Source organism: Nematocida parisii, assembly GCF_000250985.1.
Source record: "Nematocida parisii ERTm1 unplaced genomic scaffold supercont1.2, whole genome shotgun sequence".
Taxonomy (NCBI): Eukaryota; Fungi; Microsporidia; genus Nematocida; species Nematocida parisii.
The window spans coordinates 512,427-530,459 of NW_013524647.1; the positions used below are offsets into that span (position 1 = coordinate 512,427).

General features: G+C 31.8%; 18 protein-coding genes across 18 annotated transcripts; 9 read left to right on the forward strand and 9 right to left on the reverse strand.

Annotated features, from left to right (window-relative positions):
- Positions 1 to 47: 47 nt before the first annotated feature.
- Positions 48 to 1,681, forward strand: NEPG_01030 (uncharacterized protein; the record flags this gene model as incomplete). Its single annotated transcript, XM_013203404.1, has 1 exon — positions 48 to 1,681. One exon carries the CDS (start codon positions 48 to 50, stop codon positions 1,602 to 1,604), a length of 1,557 nt encoding a protein of 518 aa, XP_013058858.1. The 3' UTR covers positions 1,605 to 1,681.
- NEPG_01031 (uncharacterized protein) lies at positions 1,681 to 2,624 on the forward strand (the record flags this gene model as incomplete). The annotated part of the gene is made up of 1 exon (XM_013203405.1): positions 1,681 to 2,624. A coding segment is annotated over one exon (944 nt), but the record flags the coding sequence as incomplete, so codon positions are not given.
- Positions 2,625 to 2,665: 41 nt separating this feature from the next.
- Positions 2,666 to 4,086, forward strand: NEPG_01032 (uncharacterized protein; the record flags this gene model as incomplete). The annotated part of the gene is made up of 1 exon (XM_013203406.1): positions 2,666 to 4,086. One exon carries the CDS (start codon positions 2,666 to 2,668, stop codon positions 4,001 to 4,003), a length of 1,338 nt encoding a protein of 445 aa, XP_013058860.1. The 3' UTR covers positions 4,004 to 4,086.
- A 194-nt stretch (positions 4,087 to 4,280) lies between these two features.
- On the forward strand, positions 4,281 to 4,853 carry NEPG_01033 (uncharacterized protein; the record flags this gene model as incomplete). Its single annotated transcript, XM_013203407.1, has 1 exon — positions 4,281 to 4,853. The coding sequence occupies one exon, from the start codon at positions 4,281 to 4,283 to the stop codon at positions 4,851 to 4,853; it is 573 nt and encodes a 190-aa protein (XP_013058861.1).
- Positions 4,854 to 5,439: 586 nt separating this feature from the next.
- On the forward strand, positions 5,440 to 5,886 carry NEPG_01034 (uncharacterized protein; the record flags this gene model as incomplete). Its single annotated transcript, XM_013203408.1, has 1 exon — positions 5,440 to 5,886. The coding sequence occupies one exon, from the start codon at positions 5,440 to 5,442 to the stop codon at positions 5,821 to 5,823; it is 384 nt and encodes a 127-aa protein (XP_013058862.1). The 3' UTR covers positions 5,824 to 5,886.
- Positions 5,887 to 6,268: 382 nt separating this feature from the next.
- NEPG_01035 (uncharacterized protein) lies at positions 6,269 to 6,472 on the reverse strand (the record flags this gene model as incomplete). Its single annotated transcript, XM_013203409.1, has 1 exon — positions 6,269 to 6,472. One exon carries the CDS (start codon positions 6,470 to 6,472, stop codon positions 6,269 to 6,271), a length of 204 nt encoding a protein of 67 aa, XP_013058863.1.
- Positions 6,473 to 6,485: 13 nt separating this feature from the next.
- Positions 6,486 to 7,355, forward strand: NEPG_01036 (uncharacterized protein; the record flags this gene model as incomplete). Its single annotated transcript, XM_013203410.1, has 1 exon — positions 6,486 to 7,355. The coding sequence occupies one exon, from the start codon at positions 6,486 to 6,488 to the stop codon at positions 7,320 to 7,322; it is 837 nt and encodes a 278-aa protein (XP_013058864.1). The 3' UTR covers positions 7,323 to 7,355.
- A 350-nt stretch (positions 7,356 to 7,705) lies between these two features.
- Positions 7,706 to 8,138, forward strand: NEPG_01037 (uncharacterized protein; the record flags this gene model as incomplete). The annotated part of the gene is made up of 1 exon (XM_013203411.1): positions 7,706 to 8,138. A coding segment is annotated over one exon (433 nt), but the record flags the coding sequence as incomplete, so codon positions are not given.
- A 106-nt stretch (positions 8,139 to 8,244) lies between these two features.
- NEPG_01038 (uncharacterized protein) lies at positions 8,245 to 9,462 on the reverse strand (the record flags this gene model as incomplete). Its single annotated transcript, XM_013203412.1, has 1 exon — positions 8,245 to 9,462. One exon carries the CDS (start codon positions 9,460 to 9,462, stop codon positions 8,245 to 8,247), a length of 1,218 nt encoding a protein of 405 aa, XP_013058866.1.
- Positions 9,463 to 9,643: 181 nt separating this feature from the next.
- NEPG_01039 (uncharacterized protein) lies at positions 9,644 to 10,574 on the reverse strand (the record flags this gene model as incomplete). Its single annotated transcript, XM_013203413.1, has 1 exon — positions 9,644 to 10,574. One exon carries the CDS (start codon positions 10,572 to 10,574, stop codon positions 9,645 to 9,647), a length of 930 nt encoding a protein of 309 aa, XP_013058867.1. The 3' UTR covers position 9,644.
- Positions 10,575 to 10,840: 266 nt separating this feature from the next.
- Positions 10,841 to 11,068, reverse strand: NEPG_01041 (uncharacterized protein; the record flags this gene model as incomplete). The annotated part of the gene is made up of 1 exon (XM_013203415.1): positions 10,841 to 11,068. One exon carries the CDS (start codon positions 11,066 to 11,068, stop codon positions 10,841 to 10,843), a length of 228 nt encoding a protein of 75 aa, XP_013058869.1.
- Positions 11,069 to 11,131: 63 nt separating this feature from the next.
- NEPG_01040 (uncharacterized protein) lies at positions 11,132 to 11,649 on the forward strand (the record flags this gene model as incomplete). The annotated part of the gene is made up of 1 exon (XM_013203414.1): positions 11,132 to 11,649. One exon carries the CDS (start codon positions 11,132 to 11,134, stop codon positions 11,624 to 11,626), a length of 495 nt encoding a protein of 164 aa, XP_013058868.1. The 3' UTR covers positions 11,627 to 11,649.
- Positions 11,650 to 11,757: 108 nt separating this feature from the next.
- On the reverse strand, positions 11,758 to 12,552 carry NEPG_01042 (uncharacterized protein; the record flags this gene model as incomplete). The annotated part of the gene is made up of 1 exon (XM_013203416.1): positions 11,758 to 12,552. The coding sequence occupies one exon, from the start codon at positions 12,550 to 12,552 to the stop codon at positions 11,758 to 11,760; it is 795 nt and encodes a 264-aa protein (XP_013058870.1).
- NEPG_01043 (uncharacterized protein) lies at positions 12,530 to 12,985 on the reverse strand (the record flags this gene model as incomplete). Its single annotated transcript, XM_013203417.1, has 1 exon — positions 12,530 to 12,985. The coding sequence occupies one exon, from the start codon at positions 12,983 to 12,985 to the stop codon at positions 12,530 to 12,532; it is 456 nt and encodes a 151-aa protein (XP_013058871.1).
- Positions 12,986 to 13,354: 369 nt separating this feature from the next.
- NEPG_01044 (uncharacterized protein) lies at positions 13,355 to 14,917 on the reverse strand (the record flags this gene model as incomplete). The annotated part of the gene is made up of 1 exon (XM_013203418.1): positions 13,355 to 14,917. The coding sequence occupies one exon, from the start codon at positions 14,915 to 14,917 to the stop codon at positions 13,373 to 13,375; it is 1,545 nt and encodes a 514-aa protein (XP_013058872.1). The 3' UTR covers positions 13,355 to 13,372.
- A 42-nt stretch (positions 14,918 to 14,959) lies between these two features.
- On the forward strand, positions 14,960 to 15,423 carry NEPG_01045 (ubiquitin/40S ribosomal protein S27a fusion protein; the record flags this gene model as incomplete). The annotated part of the gene is made up of 1 exon (XM_013203419.1): positions 14,960 to 15,423. One exon carries the CDS (start codon positions 14,960 to 14,962, stop codon positions 15,416 to 15,418), a length of 459 nt encoding a protein of 152 aa, XP_013058873.1. The 3' UTR covers positions 15,419 to 15,423.
- Positions 15,424 to 16,159: 736 nt separating this feature from the next.
- Positions 16,160 to 16,855, reverse strand: NEPG_01046 (uncharacterized protein; the record flags this gene model as incomplete). Its single annotated transcript, XM_013203420.1, has 1 exon — positions 16,160 to 16,855. The coding sequence occupies one exon, from the start codon at positions 16,853 to 16,855 to the stop codon at positions 16,175 to 16,177; it is 681 nt and encodes a 226-aa protein (XP_013058874.1). The 3' UTR covers positions 16,160 to 16,174.
- An 87-nt stretch (positions 16,856 to 16,942) lies between these two features.
- Positions 16,943 to 17,968, reverse strand: NEPG_01047 (uncharacterized protein; the record flags this gene model as incomplete). The annotated part of the gene is made up of 1 exon (XM_013203421.1): positions 16,943 to 17,968. The coding sequence occupies one exon, from the start codon at positions 17,966 to 17,968 to the stop codon at positions 16,943 to 16,945; it is 1,026 nt and encodes a 341-aa protein (XP_013058875.1).
- Positions 17,969 to 18,033: the final 65 nt, after the last annotated feature.

The following is an 18,033-nucleotide window of genomic DNA, read 5'->3' on the forward strand; positions in this document are numbered from 1 at the left end:
ACAGTGTGTGCTTATTTTTATAACCTTTTATTACTGTAAAAATATTTATGGAAGACAAAATTAGAATTATTTCTACGAAACGGTCGCTTATAGATGAGATAATGCCGGGTGACTCGTATGAGAATGCGTCAAAAATAAAGAAGGTTTCTGGGGTTTATAGAGAATTCAAGACGTCTGATGTAGAAAACAGTCCAACAACTCCTTGTCTGTCGATTATGCGTGGGTTAGCATTTGAAGAAATTCGGCGGTCGTGGGAATTTGCGGACTTCTTTCCCACTAAAACTACTGTATCAATGAATAACATGCATGGAATAACAAATAAATCACGGCCCAGATCAACAATTACCATGAACCGTGCGTTAGACAAGGGTGCTCCTTATTTAATGTACAGTGTAGATGGGCATAAGTATTATATAAGAAAGGAGAGGACGACTGATAATGAAGATACAGTTGGTTTTATATACAAGGAAGACTCGCCGATAAAAATATCTTTATACAGGAACACAGCAGAATTTCTTACTGGTGAGTATTTAGACATAGTAGAATGTACAGAACTAACCCAGCACAGGATACTTCTACCGAATTCATTAGACATGGCCGTGCCTGAGAAGGGAGGATCTTTTATTCCTGTTCTAAGGGAAATGGAGTCTACCAAAGCCATAAACAACAAGAAGATGTATTTAGATAAAATAGATATGTGTACAGGTAAAATAGATAATTATATCTTGCAGTGTAAAGACAGTACCAGAAAGTATAAGAGAATATCAAATACGTGGCATCCTCAGCAGTATATTGCAATGAACATAGATACAGTTGGTATAATTGATTTACGAGAGAAAACGTCAAATACATTTTGGCAGTGCAGGAGTATAGCAAGGCATTATACCACAGATGAACTAAGTCCTAATTATACTGTAGAGAAAGGGGCCGAGAGTAAAATATACGTAAATAATGGGAAGGCCCTTGGATCATTTGATATGAGGAATTTAACAACTCTGTACGGCATAAAAGACACAGGAGTACATAAAGGGATACTTTCAGTTGGAAAGCATCCTGCAGTATACAATCACAGAGGGCATTTTTACTTCCAGAGTTATTATGACTCAGACAATCAGATGGTTAAGTTATACAATTTCAACACGAATTATTCCTTTATAGGGTTTGACTGGATTGGCAAGTCAGCTAATCTTCCGTTTACAATGGCTGCATTTCTCTTTGAGAATAAAATACATATTTATACGGGCGATGGGCAAGTAAATGAGCTACCAATTGTGTGCAAGAAGAGGCCATGTGGCAGACAAGCAATGAGCCATGAATTATTACGTCTGTTAAAGAAAGGGAAGGTTTATTCAAGTAAATTACTTAAGAAAAGTTCTCTTCCCAGAATAAATAACTCCGACAATGATCCGTACACATTCTTAGAACGGTCATTATTAGACGGGTTTAGGGATCCACTGGATAAATCAGAAGATACGGGAATATCCACGCAACCTAATGATTCTGTTAAAAAAACCATCCCGTACACAAAAATGATTGAATATTTATCAACAAGTGATATGACGGCACTGGCGAAGGAGAAGTCAAATGAGTTCCCTTCTAAATAATTCGTAAATTTACAGTACAAGAAATTTACAGCCGGCCCAGCTAATAATTGCAAATATTTTTATGACAAGAATATTTACATGGTGGAAGCACAGCAGGAGTATTCCTCACTCATTCACAGATGTACTTCCATGAATAAATATACAGTCAAAGCATTACAGGCAGTGGCAGAAACCAATGACCAGTATGCACAGGAAATTGTACAGGCAATAAATATAGAACTATCTGGTATTACTAATGAAAATAAAGAAGCTCTGCATTCATTACTACAATTTCTTGGGCAGCACCCGGCGTATTCTTTTATTAAAGGGAAAGAGCCTCAGAAGCGAGCGGAAAGTGAAATGGCGGAGCCTGAAAAGAAAAGAAAGATTCAAAAAATTGAGAATTCTTCAAAAATATCTGTGGCACAAGAACCGAAAATTTCCCAGAAAGAACCGAAAATTTCCCAGAAAAAGCCAGAAATTTTCTATCCATATCCACCGGAATATTTTTTATTTAAGCTAGTGGACAGGCCAGCGTATACTGCATCATATATTTATTATACAGAGGGAAGGACCAGCAAACAAAATGAGCAGGAAGTACTACCAGATCTGACCAGAGACTATTTAGTTACAGCGCATTTAGACCAGGCAATAAAATTACTATATACATCTGCTATTCAGTGTAAAGTATGCGGCATGCGATTTGATTCTCTTTCAGTGTACACGGCGCATGCAGAGATTCACCAGAAGAAAACACACATAACCCGAAATTCTAGTGATATTTCCATGTGGCAGAGTTGGCTATTAGAACCCACGCAGTGGACGCAGACAGAACAAAAAGTGTCAGTTAATTTAAAATCAACAATTCAAGAAAAAGTATCAACTGTTCCTGTAAGGGGTGATAGAGACCAGAAATGCACGATTTGTGGTGATGGATTTGAAATAATTTGGAGCGATGAGAATGAGTGTTGGTCATTCAATGATGCCTTAGTGGTCCGTACCATGCCCAGAGAGATTTCTCATAAAAGGTGTGTCTCATGAATAAATCCTTTAAAATAATTTCTGTTTAATTTAATAGTCGTATGACAGACGACTTTTTCGAAATATTCTTAGAGGAGGAAGTAACGAAAGAAATATCAAAGAATGAATTTAAAGATGCGCAGACACAAAATTTAAAGAGGAGGTGTGCTGAGTATTATACGGCTCAAAAGAGAAAGTGGGAGACCTTCAAATCCTTCTCTTATGGGTTTAATCCAATTGAGAAGTTCAGAGATGTTCCTGCTGTATGTACAGTATCTTTATATCCAGAGTATGTGATAGTAGGGCCAGTAGAGAAAGAAGGTATAAAACACAACTACACAGATGTAATAAACACGCTGTTAAGTTACATTAACAGGAACATAATACATCCGTACCTATTAGACTTATTAGACAGAGGAGACTATCCATTCTATGACAACCATATTGTAATAGAAGTAGTGGACCACAGGGATGTAGAACCAATTTCCAGTAGAGTATTATTACGTGGTACTATTGCTGGGTTACCGTATACGCAAGGCCTACTTCTATCAACAAAAACAGATGAAGTCACAGAGTCTGAGTTATATGCTAAAACAGCCACTATTTGTTTAGACCCATCCCCAGAAGTATTTGAATTATTAAAGATACAGGATTATAATGTAAAGAAGTATGACAGAATGAAGATAGACAAGAAGCAAAAGATAAAACTACAAATTGGAGGGATAATAAAGGAGTACAGGAGAACTGAGAATACAAAAAAAAATGAAGTGTACATGGGGTTAGAGAGAAGTATTAATCCAAGGATATACAGGACAACTAAATTTATAGGGGGAAATATTCATTATTCTATAAATGCAGTTGCAAATACGGATTATATTGAAGTAATATTCAGGAAAGGAGACGTAATCAACACAGCAACAGGTGGATTTATATCCAAAAGGAAATTCACATCACCCGGTCAGATAGATATGTACATTGACAGTGTAAAGAAATTATTGGAGATGTACCATACAGATTTAAAGTGTATATGCGATGTATCTGCTAATCCCAGAAAGACAAAGCAGTATACATCACCGTATCAGAGACAGACTCCAGATGATGGAGATAGAAGGGCAGGTGGATTTATATCTCCTAAAATTCCAACGGTAGGGCAGAGTTCAATGGAGAGGCGTATTCGGTATATAAAACCAAAGACAATTGAAGACCATCACAGCATAAATATAAATGAAAGGGGTCAGGGCATAAATATAAATGAAAGGGGTCAAGGCATAAATATAAATGAAAGGGGTCAGGGCATAAATATGAATGAAAGGGGTCAGGGCAGTGTATGGGACACTTCTTCAACCCCAAAGGAGATGGATGATTTTAATTTTGACTATGTGAACAAAAAATTTACATAATTATCAATAAGTCATGAGCTTAATCATAATTTATAATGCATATTATAATATATAATAAGAAGTAACACACAATTTAATAAACCATGCGTAATAAGTAATAAGTTTTATATTTATATAAGTACAGCATAAATCTATTTTTATTTTTAGTACAATAATCAGTATATAATGCACTATGTAATACAATTTATTACATATTGTGCAATAAATTTACAGTAAAGTATATAATTTATTACATATTGTGCAATAAATTTACAGTAAAGTATAAATTTATATTTTTATGGGGTGTACAGCAGACTGTGTGTGTAATGATGGAGTACCATCTAAATCATTATTTTCATCGATAGATATAGACAAAGTAACAACAATCAATGAAAAGGACAAAGATAGTTGTAAGGAATTACTTAAGAGGAGTGAATCAATAAGAAATGTAAAAATGTCAGCACACTCTAAGAGCAACAAAGGATTAGTCATTAAAATACCTTTTATATGCAAGGTATTACTAAATAGGATAGAGATAATGACTACATTCACTAAAATAGAAGTATTTATTAACAATCAGTACGTCACACTAACATATAAACCAAAAGTACCTGAAGAGTATTTCCTACCAGGAGGTGATCATATATTCCCCATAACAATACCAGCGTATAAGCATAAGTCAGTAGATACATTAACCATAAGACTATCTAATAATGATGAGTATGGATCTATTGGATATCTCTGTATATGTGGAGTAGTTACAGGCAAATTACCCAAGGCCATAAATGTATCGTATGAGTTATACGGCCTACCAGAGAATACAAAATCATTCAGCAAAGAAACCACCAGCACAGAAACACATAAAAATTAACATTATAATATATTATACATAGTGTATTAAGTCATATACATTATACAGTATATATTATACATAGTGTAATAAGTAGTGTACAATATACAGTATATATTATACATAGTGTAATAAGTGTATTATATATTATACATTGTGTATTGCTTATAGTATGTTATATATTATACATAGTGTAATAAGTCATATACAATATACAGTATATAGTGTAATAAGTGTAATAAGTAGTATATTATATACAGTATATATTACATATTGTGTATTATATAATATACATAGTGTAATAAGTAGTGTACTGTATATTATGTATTACTTATTACTTATAGTTTATTATATATTACTTATTACTTATAGTTTATTATATATTATATATAGTATAGATTATAACTTATTATACTATGCCTAATAAGTAGTATATTACTTATTATACATTGTGTATTATATATTACTTATTATATATTGTGTATTATATATTACTTATATTATAAATTGTTTATTTTTCATTATCTCTGTTAACTATTCATTACTTATTACATATTGTGTATTATATATTACTTATTATATATTGTGTAATAAATAATATTTTTATATGAAACCTTCTCTACTTATTAAGTGTTTAGGTTATGGCTTAAATAGAACCCTTGTTATAAGCAGTAATTCACTGATTGGTGTACAATTTACACAGAATATTCTGCCTATAATAAGCAATTCTAACGAAATAATCACAAATAATGAATTTATAACAGTAAATTATAGAATAAAACTTAGTAGTACATGTCCATTAAGTATTGAATCAGGCCTTCACATAGCAAATGTGATTGCAGTTGATAATGAAATGACTAATAAGCGTATTGTATATAACAGACCAATTGTACCTGATTTTACTACTCCTTATTTAGTGTTTGGCATATGTGGAGGAGTAATTGTGTGCATTATTAGTGCATTTAGTAAAGTATTATTACACATAGTATAATAAGTAATATATAATACATAATGTATAATAAATAATAGAATATATTAACACTTAACACACTATATATAATATATAATATATATTGTATAGTTATTACTTAGTATGTATAGTATAATAAATAATAGAATATATTAATACTTATTACACTATGTATATTATATATTAACACTTATTACACTATGTATATTATATAATATATTACTGATTACTTATTACACTATGTGTATTATATATTACGGATTACTGATTACTTATTACACTATATATTATACATTGTATAGTTATTACTGATTACTTAATACTTATTACACTATGTGTATTATATATTACTTATTACTTATTACACTATATATTATACATTGTGTATTATATATCACTTATTACACTATGTTATATTACTAAATGCACTATGTTATATTACTTATTACACTATGTGTATTATATATTACTTATTACTTATTGTGTTTAATATTTTTGTTAATTCTTCATTACTTATTAGTATATATCTAATATATTTTGCTTTTATGATTGACTTGTCTGTTATTATGTTCATTTTTCTGTCTATTCTTATCTTGCCTGTATACGCCTTGTTGTTTATTAATTCAACAGAATTGGCTTGGTTTATTATACGGATAGACTTACTAAGCATTAAATAATTTTTTATGAAAAGACTCACAGGAAGAAAGCCTGCATTTAAGCCAATCCTACAGGAAAATAAAGAATCAGAATTACCTTGGCATAAAATAGAAGGATTCTCTGGGTGGTTCATTTATAAAATGTCGAAATATTTCTCATTGGGAATATTCCCCACGGGAAGTACAGAAATTAAAGGAAGAAAGCTTAGAGCCAGAAATAAAATAAATTTATCAAAGGTGTACGGTGAAATATCTGTGTTAGACTTAGATAATATAAGTACAGTTAAGGGATCCCTTAATAATTGTATAATTAACACAGTTGGTATTAAAAATACTGTTATTTCTGATGAATTATGGCGAATTATTAGGAGGGCAAAAAGAATAATTCTTAATAACGTAAATATAAAAAATTTTAAGGAAGAGAATTTTAAAAATGCAACTTCCATAGACATATTAGGGAGTACGGTTAAACAGATAGGAAATAGAATAATTGATTTAATAACCATAAATATTAAAAGGGTTAGAATAGCAGACAAGAACATTTTAATATTTTGGGATGAGAGTAAGTGCAGTACTTGTGTAATAAGATATTTTGATGTGTACAGGATAATCCAAAGAATCCCAGTTATTAGAATAATTCATTTTGATGGGATTGAGATTACCATTGCAATTATAAAGGAATTAAGGAGGCATCCTATTACTACTGTTAAGTTAATTGGTTGTAGGATACACCCCATTAAGATATATGATTTAGTATCTACATGTGAGAAGTATTTAATTTATATTGAATTTAATAAGACAGCTGTACCTATCTCTACTGTAGAATATTTAAGAAGTAAAAACCTAGTAGTTACTGTGCTATAAATAAAAAATAACGGTATTTAAATTAACTTGAACAGAATGGTTATTTATTATTGTTGTTTATCCACTGTTACATAGCTGAAGCTCAGTCAATTTTTTAATATTCTCATATTATGTGGCTTTATACATCTGTGTATTATAGTCACATACGACTTCGTATAGGTAGGCCTGTGACTCTCACGTTCTGTATGCTTGGTTGTATAATAAAAACTGCCAATTGCTTCCAAATAAACCAATTAAGCATTCTTAAACTAGTTACTAATATAAAACACCCCAGAATAATTGGTTAATTATAAAAAACTGTTGGTTAATTATAAAGAATGTTTTATAAATTCAAAATCAGATTATAAAAAAGTTATTTAATACGAAGGAATACTGTTTTTTATTATGGGGAGCAACGGTTTGTCTAAAATAGGCAAAGGTAAAAGAGGCCATTCTAATGATATAAGAATGGATGAAGACAGTGACCCGTTTTCTATTCACAATGACATACAGAAGGAAATAGAAAAGAATCAGAGTATAATAAATGAAAATCTTAATAAAATGAAGCACACAGTAAAATTATTTAAAGGTGTTGATAAAGAGAATATATCTGTAGAAGAAGCAGTGACAGCAAATGATACAAATGTAAGAGTTACTGTTAAACAAAAGGAAAAAAGTGGAAGGGGAAATAATAAATCAAGCAATTCACAGGATATAGATAAGCAATTTTCAATAGGAAATGATAAAAAAGTAAAAAATGCAGTTTTAGAAGGGGCAGTCCTTGTTGTGTATTTAGAGAAGGGGAGTCCATCAAATAGAACCATTGAAGTGTCATAAGATATAAAATATATATTTACTACAAATAAATTACAGTATTTTTAATTAAAGTATAATTATTTATTCTTTAAGCGTACTTAAACATAAAAATGAATACTTTTTAATTTTACTCAAATATAAAAAATGAATTATTAAAATTATTTCGGGTTATAGTCTTATTTACAGTAGCAAAATACAATAAGAATACAGTGCCAATAACCAACAGTAGAATTATAACAATAGGAACAACAATACAATTTAAAGTCTTTTTAAATTTATGTTTAACTATACCATTAATAATAATTGAAGTATTATATTCTACTGGTTTTAAATAATTATTAATTACGTTATTCTTAAACCCTTTGATATTGAAGTATTTATGGCTTTCTATATTTTTCAGTATTTTTGATTCTTTAAGTTCATTAATAATGCCGATTTTCTTCTTTTTTTGTAATTTGCTTAAATATTCTTTAATTTTATTTATACTCTTATTTTTATATGATTCAGTGCTGTGTACATCTCTATTTATAGACATACGGAATATTGAATTATACAAATTAGTAATAAAGTATTTGAATGGAGGTTCATTATGCTCGGTTTTAATATAAATTGAACCATAAATGGACTTATTTAAAAATTCATTAGAATTTAGAAAATACTCCATGCCTGCTCTTTTGAATAGTTGTAATGAATAGATATCGTCATAACTTATTCCTAAATTATTAACATTTGATTGTTCTACTTCATCATTATCTGGTATAATTAAATTATTACCGTGTTTCATTAGTATATCTAATACTCTCTGTAGTCTAGAATGCTCTTTGGAATTTTTGGTTAACTCGCATAGTTTAACCATGGCATTATCTGGGGTTACTGTATCATCCAATTCAGATATGTTTTCTTGTTCACACAGTCTATTAATAGAATAATCGAAAAATTTCCTTCTAAGTATATATACTTCTGCTATAATTATATGGTTACCCCCCATTAAATCATAGAATGCTTGCTTTTTATCTTCACTGTTTAATCCCTCTGCTGCTTCTTTAATTACATCTATAATTAACTCCGTATGACTTATAGAGTTATTAACTATTGATATAGCAATATCATCAGTATATATAATACTCTTACATAAAATTCTATAATACATTTGTATATAAAGTATATTATACGCCAGAATACTTAGTGGTTCAGGTAAATCAGTGAATATTCTTTCTTCTCTGTTTATATCTGTTATTATATTAGATAATTTATCGATATCTTCTAATTCCATCTTTCCATTTCTATCTTTGAATTCCTCGTGTACTTTTTCCATTAACACATTATCATCAATATAACTCGCCATATTAAAATAAAATCAGCATGAAATATAATTTTAGTTACTAAATGTCTCTTATACCGTATATTAATAAACTAATTTTCATATTTGAAACTACTATAAATAAAATAAGTGCTATAAAAACTATCAGTTAGTCTAATTTATTCAATATTTATAATGTAAATATTATAATAGACAGATATAAAGCCTTAGAAATCTGTTTCAGAAGATTTGCTTACTCCCTTTTTCTTCTTTTTTGAGTCTGCGTGTTTTTTATTCCCACTCAGTTTGTATGCCTTGTGTGGGGATGCCTCTGCGCTAATAATGCTTGATTCATTGGAGTCAGAGATGGTTTCCTTTAATGCTTTGATTTCTTTAATGAATGATTGCATTGTGACTTCCATCTTCTCTAAATTATTGTTTATTAGAGATAAATTCTCTTTCTCGCCAGATTTTTCTGCTACTTCTAATTTAGTGGTATTCTCTGATTTTGGTAGATGTTTCTTAGGATGGGGTTTGTCTGCGGATTTATCTTTAAGGTGAATAGTAGAGACTGGTTCTGGTGTGGGGGCTGTTTTTAATGCTTTCTTTTTCTCTGCTTTGATGCTCTTACCAAATGCTTCTGTGTTGAATAAGATTGCTGGGTCTTGATCAAGTGCTGCTGCTTCCTCTTCCTCTTCAAATTCTTGAGTGTAATTCTCTGGTTTAGTAAGAGAATTGGCTCCTGCAGACCTTTCTATTAACTCAGCAAGTAGAGATGTATTAGATGTCATAGCGGCCTTGGGGTTAAGCAGATTACTTATGGTGGTGGCTTGTTTTAAGCTGGGCGAGAAACTATCTTCTATGCTCATTGGTTCAACTGTCATTTTTACAGGTTTCTTTCCTTTGACCTTCTTAAGGATATTTGATGGGAGTTTGCCCCATTTGTTAGCTTTAACTATTTTGCCACCTTTTACTTTCTCTGTGTGGTGCTTCTTAGGCTGGTGCTTGCTAGGTTTCTCTGCTGCAGCTTTTGCAGTGCTTAGCAAATTATTGTATGCAATTTCATTACTAGAAGCATTATTCTCTGCTTTGTGGAATGCACGAACTGCTTCAATAATTAAAAATGGAGTAATAGCTAATTGTAATGTAATCTTCATATTCTAAATTATTCATATTCCTTAAATACTTTGTCTGAAACATTGCCATACCTCTATATTCAAAATTCGCATGGTTACCGCCCAGGTATAAACACAAAATAAAACATAAATGGCATGAGAATGCTCTACAATATTCTATAAGAACATCCCATTAGTCAATTCCACCAATTATTAAACAGGAAAGGACCAATTAATGGGCCCATTGTTTATTCATACCAATTACTCTAAAACATTCTTAAAACAAATAGATTTTATAGAATGTGTTTTTAACTCTTCCATATGCCTTGCATTCTTGACCAAGCCTTTTGAAATATTCCTTTAGAGGGCCTTTCTCCAAAAACATGATCTAGCTTGATCTTTTCATCAAAAATATCCTTGGATTTAGCAGGCCCCTGTAAATTAGCAGAGATTTCTTTTCTTTTCCTTTTTCTTTCGCTTAATTCCTTTATTAATGTGGATATGTCTTGTTTGTCCTTTGCTGCATCATTTAGCATTTATTCCTCTTCCCCCGTGAATAAACTATTTATGCCCAATTATTCGCAGAGTTTTTTTACCCCATGAGTAAAATTCTAAAAAAGGGAAACAAATTAGTTGAAACCATACAAAAGACTGTTCCAATGGACAAGCTTATTGGATTACAAGATTTCTATTTGATGAAGCAAAGAACACAATTTGCGATTAGAGATGTACAAGCATACCACATTAAAAACACTGACATGGTTCTTGTCCTGGGGTCTCTTGATTTAGCCGAAAAAACAGCCAAGCAAGCAGCAGAAAAGAGAAAGGCAAGATTACAAGCAATGGCACAGGAACAACAGCACCAGTGCACAGAACAGTGTGGACATGCTGAAGCAGCCCCACAGGAAGAGGATGTAGTAGAGGATGCACCAGTAGAAGAATCCAAGGAAAGCGCCGCTTCTGACATAAACATTACAGAAGAGGACATCAAAGTAGTAATGGAGCAGGGAGGAGTCAGCAGAGAAGAGTCAATTAAACTATTGAAGGAAAATGGGGGTGACCCTCTTTCCATTCTCATGTCACTCGGGAAGTAACCAGAAATAAATTAATTACCGGATTTCACATAATTTTTGCTTTAGTGCATAACAGTAAATTTACCCGTTATGCTTTTTAAACACCACCCAGTACAATTATAACCCAGAGAAGACTCTTCCTGTACTTATAATTACATTTCAATCCCACTATATACAGTAAACCCCCTTTTCATTTCTAAATACATTTGCTGCTTATTCGGGTCTATTCCTAGTATTTTACTAACTATTTTACTCCTCTCGGACTCATCAAATACAAAGTACAGTTTTGTCACAAGACTATTCACATTTGAGTGCTTACTAATAAATTCATCAATAAACTTGGGAGTATCCGGATTATACGGCTTCTTTACATCTATTTTTATACTTGGATAGTTCTTTGTTTTAATAACAAAGGAAGTAATATCATTAAAACCAAATCCATTCTCTGAGAAATAAATAGGGAAAACCTTTTTTAAGTCCACAGAGTATTCCACGACTTTACCCCCATACTCTAAATACACTTTAGTCTTACATGGGGTTTTTAAGATTATTTCTATTCTATCGTCAAATGCTATTACATAAGAATTCATCCTATTAAACCTTTTACACACCTCGACCATTCTTATAAACACCCATGGTGAGGATATTTCTGGGTCTGTGTATACAATGTTTTTTAAATCATCGTGTTCTATGTTCATATACGTATTATTCTGTATAGTTGCAAAATACGCACTGTAGTTAGATATGCACTTAGATATTTCATTTTCAATTATTCTGTCAGAATAATTATATAACTCTGAGATGTGCATCCATGCATGTAAATTTCTATTATTCGCATGAAGTACTTTTTTAATGAATTGAATATTTTTACTATCTATCCCATCCATTTCATCTACTCCATCCAAACCATCTTTTCCTTCTGTTTTATCCCTTCCATGCTTTTTCATTCTTCACTTCATTCTTATCATTACTGTCTTCCTCATCATTACTGTCTTTCACATCATCATTCTTATCTTTACTATCTTTACTGTCTTTCACATCCTTCTTATCTTTACTTGCTTTTCCTTCATTCTTGTCTTTCTCATCTTTCCCTTTTTTGACTATTTTTTTATTCTTTATAAGGTACATCCGGTATTCCCATGCACATAATGAATTAGGATTATTTTCAATTACTTCTGTTGTAATGTCTAATTGCTCATGATAGTTCATAAATGTAAGTGATCTTTTTAGTATATCGTATGCTTTATACTCTTCTGAGTTTATATAAACCATTTTTACTGCAGAATTATAATCTAATGTATCATTAAATCTTTTATCTAACTTTTTATATACCTCACAGAATTTCTCTTCATTAATGCGTGTGGTTGGTCTTATAAACATTCTTTAATATTTATAAATATTATTATTTGTAATGTATAAATATGTTAAAATATTCTTTTATTGTAGATATTATTAATAAAGGTGGTACTATATCTTAGTGCCATCATCCCATTAAGGAGTGGCCTTATAATGACTTACTATATAAGCCATGGTACTCCACCTTAGCAGTCAAATACATTAACTTATTATGGCTATCCTAGGGACATGAGGAACGGCTTAGAGAGTATAGGAAGGGAGTGTATGGTGCTTGACGGTTATTTGTTTGAGGTCTCTAGAACCATATGCTAATAAACTGCTTTCTATTTAAAAATATTTAAGTAAGCTAATACTTATACCATAAGAATATAAAGGACGGTCCACTGTAAATTATCTCTATTTATTATATAATCACTGAGTAGCACAGGAATAATCTGGGCACAGGAGGTTCAGTCTATTTGCAAGACTAAATAATGCTCTTGGGTATTTTTTATGGAAGAGTCCTGATCTGTAGACTGATCCGTATTTATGGATTGCGCCTGCTCTTTCATTTGGAGGTAAGTCTGTGTTTAGTCCATTACCGTATACCAAGAAAGTTGGAGACCTATCAAATACTGCAGCATATCCGTACTTCTGGTGGAGGACTATCTTTCTTGGCGTATCATGCGTATATATTGCCCGAATGAAATTAGCGTCAAAGTCTTTTGTTAGGCGGAATATTTGCACCTGTGATGTAGCAGTGCCCACAAACATTGTTTCTGTTCCCATGGACATGCACAGCGTATTTGCTGCTGTTATGTGATAAATTGTCTTTTTACTGTCTTTTCTCTTTGTAGAAAGCCCATAGAACAGAATGCATGATGGCGCCATCATAATGAGTATACTCTTAGTTGGATGGAACTCTACGTGCTGAATGTTCTGTGTTCCTTTATAGAACACCACGGCTTTCTTCTGTTTTGTATTTATAATAACAACCTTCCCATGAAGTATTGCAGCAAAGTATCCACTCTTGCCGTGCCAGGCACCTTTCCTAAATGTTTTGTCTGGGAATATCCTACAGTATTCATTTTGTACGTCCACATCTATCCTCTCGGTTTCTTCGGATGCATTGATTAGTCTGTCTGTATCTATTATAAGTATCCCATGACCAAACGTAATTATAGCTAGTTTCTTCTCATTTGGTGACAAGTACGCACATCTAATTAGAACATCTTCAGTGCCTTTAACAAACATAATATTCCTAATTGGCATGTACCCATCTGCATCAGATAAAGAAATAGATGAACTGTGTATTACAATATAGTATATACCACTAGACATACTAATCACATCCCTTATATTCTCTTTATAATGTATGTCTGTGTATGACTTAACAGGTATTTCCGTATCAGAAGGTACTTTTACCTTTACTGGGTCAAGCTTTTTATAAAGATTTTCCAGCTCAGACCTGTACACCCTTGGCCTTCTGATTGAATCTTTATAGAAGTGTACATTCTTCCATATCCCATCTCTCGTTGTGCGCAGATTTAAGTCTGTGCTATTATAAACATCACTGTCCTTTGGTCTTTCTGTTTTTCTGCTAAGCTTTCTGTCTGTAGTAATAGAAGAACTCTCCCTGCCCTCCCATAAGTCTTCTACATCCTCAACAGTCTCTCTGTTCTCCCGTTTTGCCTGTTTTCTCTTCTGCTTTTCTAAGAATATTTTTTCAGACTCTTTCACTCTTCGTAAATTATCCTGCTTCTCCTTCTCTGATACTTTTGTCATTAGTGGCTCTTGCCTCGTGTCACACACAAATACACTTAAATTTGGCCTTTCATTAATAAATGGTCCAACAGCCAGATTACTTTTGTATTTGTTGATCTTCCTTTTGTCTTTCTTCGTTATTTTTATCTTCCCTCTGTCCGTTAAATACTCTGATTTTCTTTTTACCCGTAAGAACTTTCTTAGAGTGTCCATATATTTTTTCGCACTTTTAGTTTTAATTTTTATACCCCAGCCATGCAGATATTCGTAAAGACACTCACTGGTAAAACCATTACACTTGAAGTAGAACCAAGTGACACAATAGAGAATGTAAAAGCAAAGATACAGGACAAGGAAGGAATACCCCCCGACCAACAAAGATTAATCTTTGCAGGAAAGCAGCTGGAGGATGGGAGAACACTTTCTGACTACAACATACAAAAAGAGAGTACAATCCATCTTGTGTTAAGACTGAGAGGAGGAGGAAAGAAGAAGAAGAGAAAGGCATACACCACCCCAAAGAAAGTAAAGGTAGTTAAAGAGAAAAGAAAGCTTGCCTGCCTCTCTCACTTCAATGTGGATAAAGATGGCAATGTGCAAATTCTTAAGAAGGTGTGCCCAACATGTGGACCAGAAATATTTATGTCATCCCATGCTGAAGGATTCTTCTGCTCAAAGTGCTTCTCCACAGTTCTTTCTGGTGACATGAAGTAGTAAGCAATAAATATTCATTCTTATGAATCTAATCCTATTTATACAATAGATTATACGTATTCTGTATACGGCATATTCTTATACGCACTAATGCATTTTATACATTTTTATACTCCTGTAAATTATTAGCGTATAAGCAGTAATAGACCAATTAGTACACACAGAATATACAGTCAGTCAGAATACATACAGATTAGCAATGTACAGTCAGTCAATTAGTCAGTCAGTAATATACACTCAGTTAGTCAGTTAGTCAGTCAGTCACTTAGTCACATACATATATTCAGTTAGTCATACAGTCATACACATACAGTAAGTCATACAGTCATATACAGTTAGTCACATACACTTAGTTAGTCATATACATACATACACTTAGTTAGTCAGTCAGTCATATACATATATTCAGTTAGTCAGTAAGTCAGTCATATATATACAGTAAGTTAGTCATATATATACAGTAAGTTATTCATATATATTCATAGACTAATTCATTCAGTCATCCACATACTTAGTCATATACATACAGTCAGTAAGTCAATTAGTCAGTCATAGACTAATTCATTCACTCATCCACTTAGTCATACACATATACATATACACTTACTAACTCATTCACTTACTAACTCACTTATTCACTTACTAACTTATTCACTCATTCACTTATTCACTCACTTATTCACTCATTCACTGACTAATTCCACTTAATATTTATTCATTCTGTTGTAATTAACTATATAAACCGTATTATCTTTATTATTCAAATGAATCTATTATCTCAGATACTTCTGCCTGTGATAATATTGTAGCCATTTCAGGTGTAATCTGAAATAATGACATTTTATTTGCATCCTTCTGTGCTACGCTATAAAGAGTCTTAGCCACTGCAATAATTGGCTCTTCTTCTGTTATGCTTTCTAATTCCTTCACGGCTTTGTCACTCTTTGTACCTATTGCACCCCCTTTATACATTGCATAATTACCATCAGGCTCAATCATTGAAATAATTGAACTGCCTTTATGGAACCCAAATAGCACCACTTTAACACCAAATGGCCTATACCCACCAGTTATTGTATATTTCTGTATGTAATCACTTAATTCCAGTGTTAATTTAAGTATGTCAATGCTTTCACCTATTTTATACGCATACTCCCTTGCTATAAGAACTGCCTTATCAATAATAACAAGACTGTCTGGCCATATACCAGCAAATGTCAAGTAAATCCCAGTTTCAACCTCTTTAAATTTGTCCAAGTCGGATAGTACTTTATGCTTACTCTCGGCTCTTTTTTCGATTGCTACAGCAATTGTCTTACCGTTAGAGTAAAATATAACTGGTGACCCTCTTTCTGATGCTAATTGTGCATATTCCACTTGAAATATTCTGCCGTCCGGTGAGAATATGGAGAGTGCTCTGTTAAATCCTTCATTCATTACAAAAATAAATAAGAAATAAATTTAATACACAATGTGTAATAATAAAATTAGCAATATAAAATTTTAAGCAATTATAAAAATAAATTATTTATTAGTTCTAACAGTCATTTTAGTTAAATACTCATTAGTTCTAGTAATTGATTCATTTAGTGCATTTAATACGTCACCAGAATCAATTAAAATATTTGAGAAGAAGGTTGCTGCGAATATGTCACCTGCACCTGTTGGGTTATTCACTTCAATTTGAGGAGGTTTTAATGTAACCCATTTTTTATCTGAATTTTTAGTATAAAAAACCGTTACAGGCTCACTTCCATCTGTTATAACGGCATTACTAAAATTTTTATTAATAAAATCCGTTAATTCATCAGGGTTTACACATGATTTATTACACATTGTCTTATATAAAGATGTAAATTCTTCTCTGTTCCCTATAACCCAGTCAGCTGCCTCTATAAATGGCTTTATCTTAGCGTAAGACCTTTCTACTACACCAGGATCAGCCAAATTAAATATTATCATGCACTGTATATTAAGCCTTATCCTCTCTTCAATAAGGTGTAATAATGGTTCATTTGAGGATTCTGCTGTATACCCGGCTATGTATAATGCACTTACATCAGGTTTTGGTTTTTCAGTTGATTTTTTCATTAGTTGTAAAAATTTGCTAATTAAATTGTCCGTTATTTTTTGTTTTTCATTAATTTTTGTTATCATTGCCCGGTTTTTCCCATTTGGTATAATAAATGACTTACCTGATTCACTGTTTATATATTCAGGTACAATTAGTAAATTTTTTATTTCTCCTGCTATGGCCTGATTAAATACTGACTTTGATAAATTATCCGTTGAAAACATCCCCAGGAATACGGCATTGATTTTTTGCTGTTTCGCTATTTCTGCGCAGGAATTATAAGACATACCACCATAATAATTTTTACTTTTTGGTAATTGTGCATAATGTTCTAGTATGTGCTTATTACTTTCTGGCAATTGATTATAAAGTGTCATTGAATTATGATTAATTTTTAGTTCATTAATTATTTCTGGGTGTAATATGTATATATCTATTAACGGGATACAGAGCGTATAGAATACTCTTAATGGCATTAGAAGTAAAAAATAAAAAATATTTATGCACTATGTGTAATAAGTAAGTAAAAATAAGTAGAATA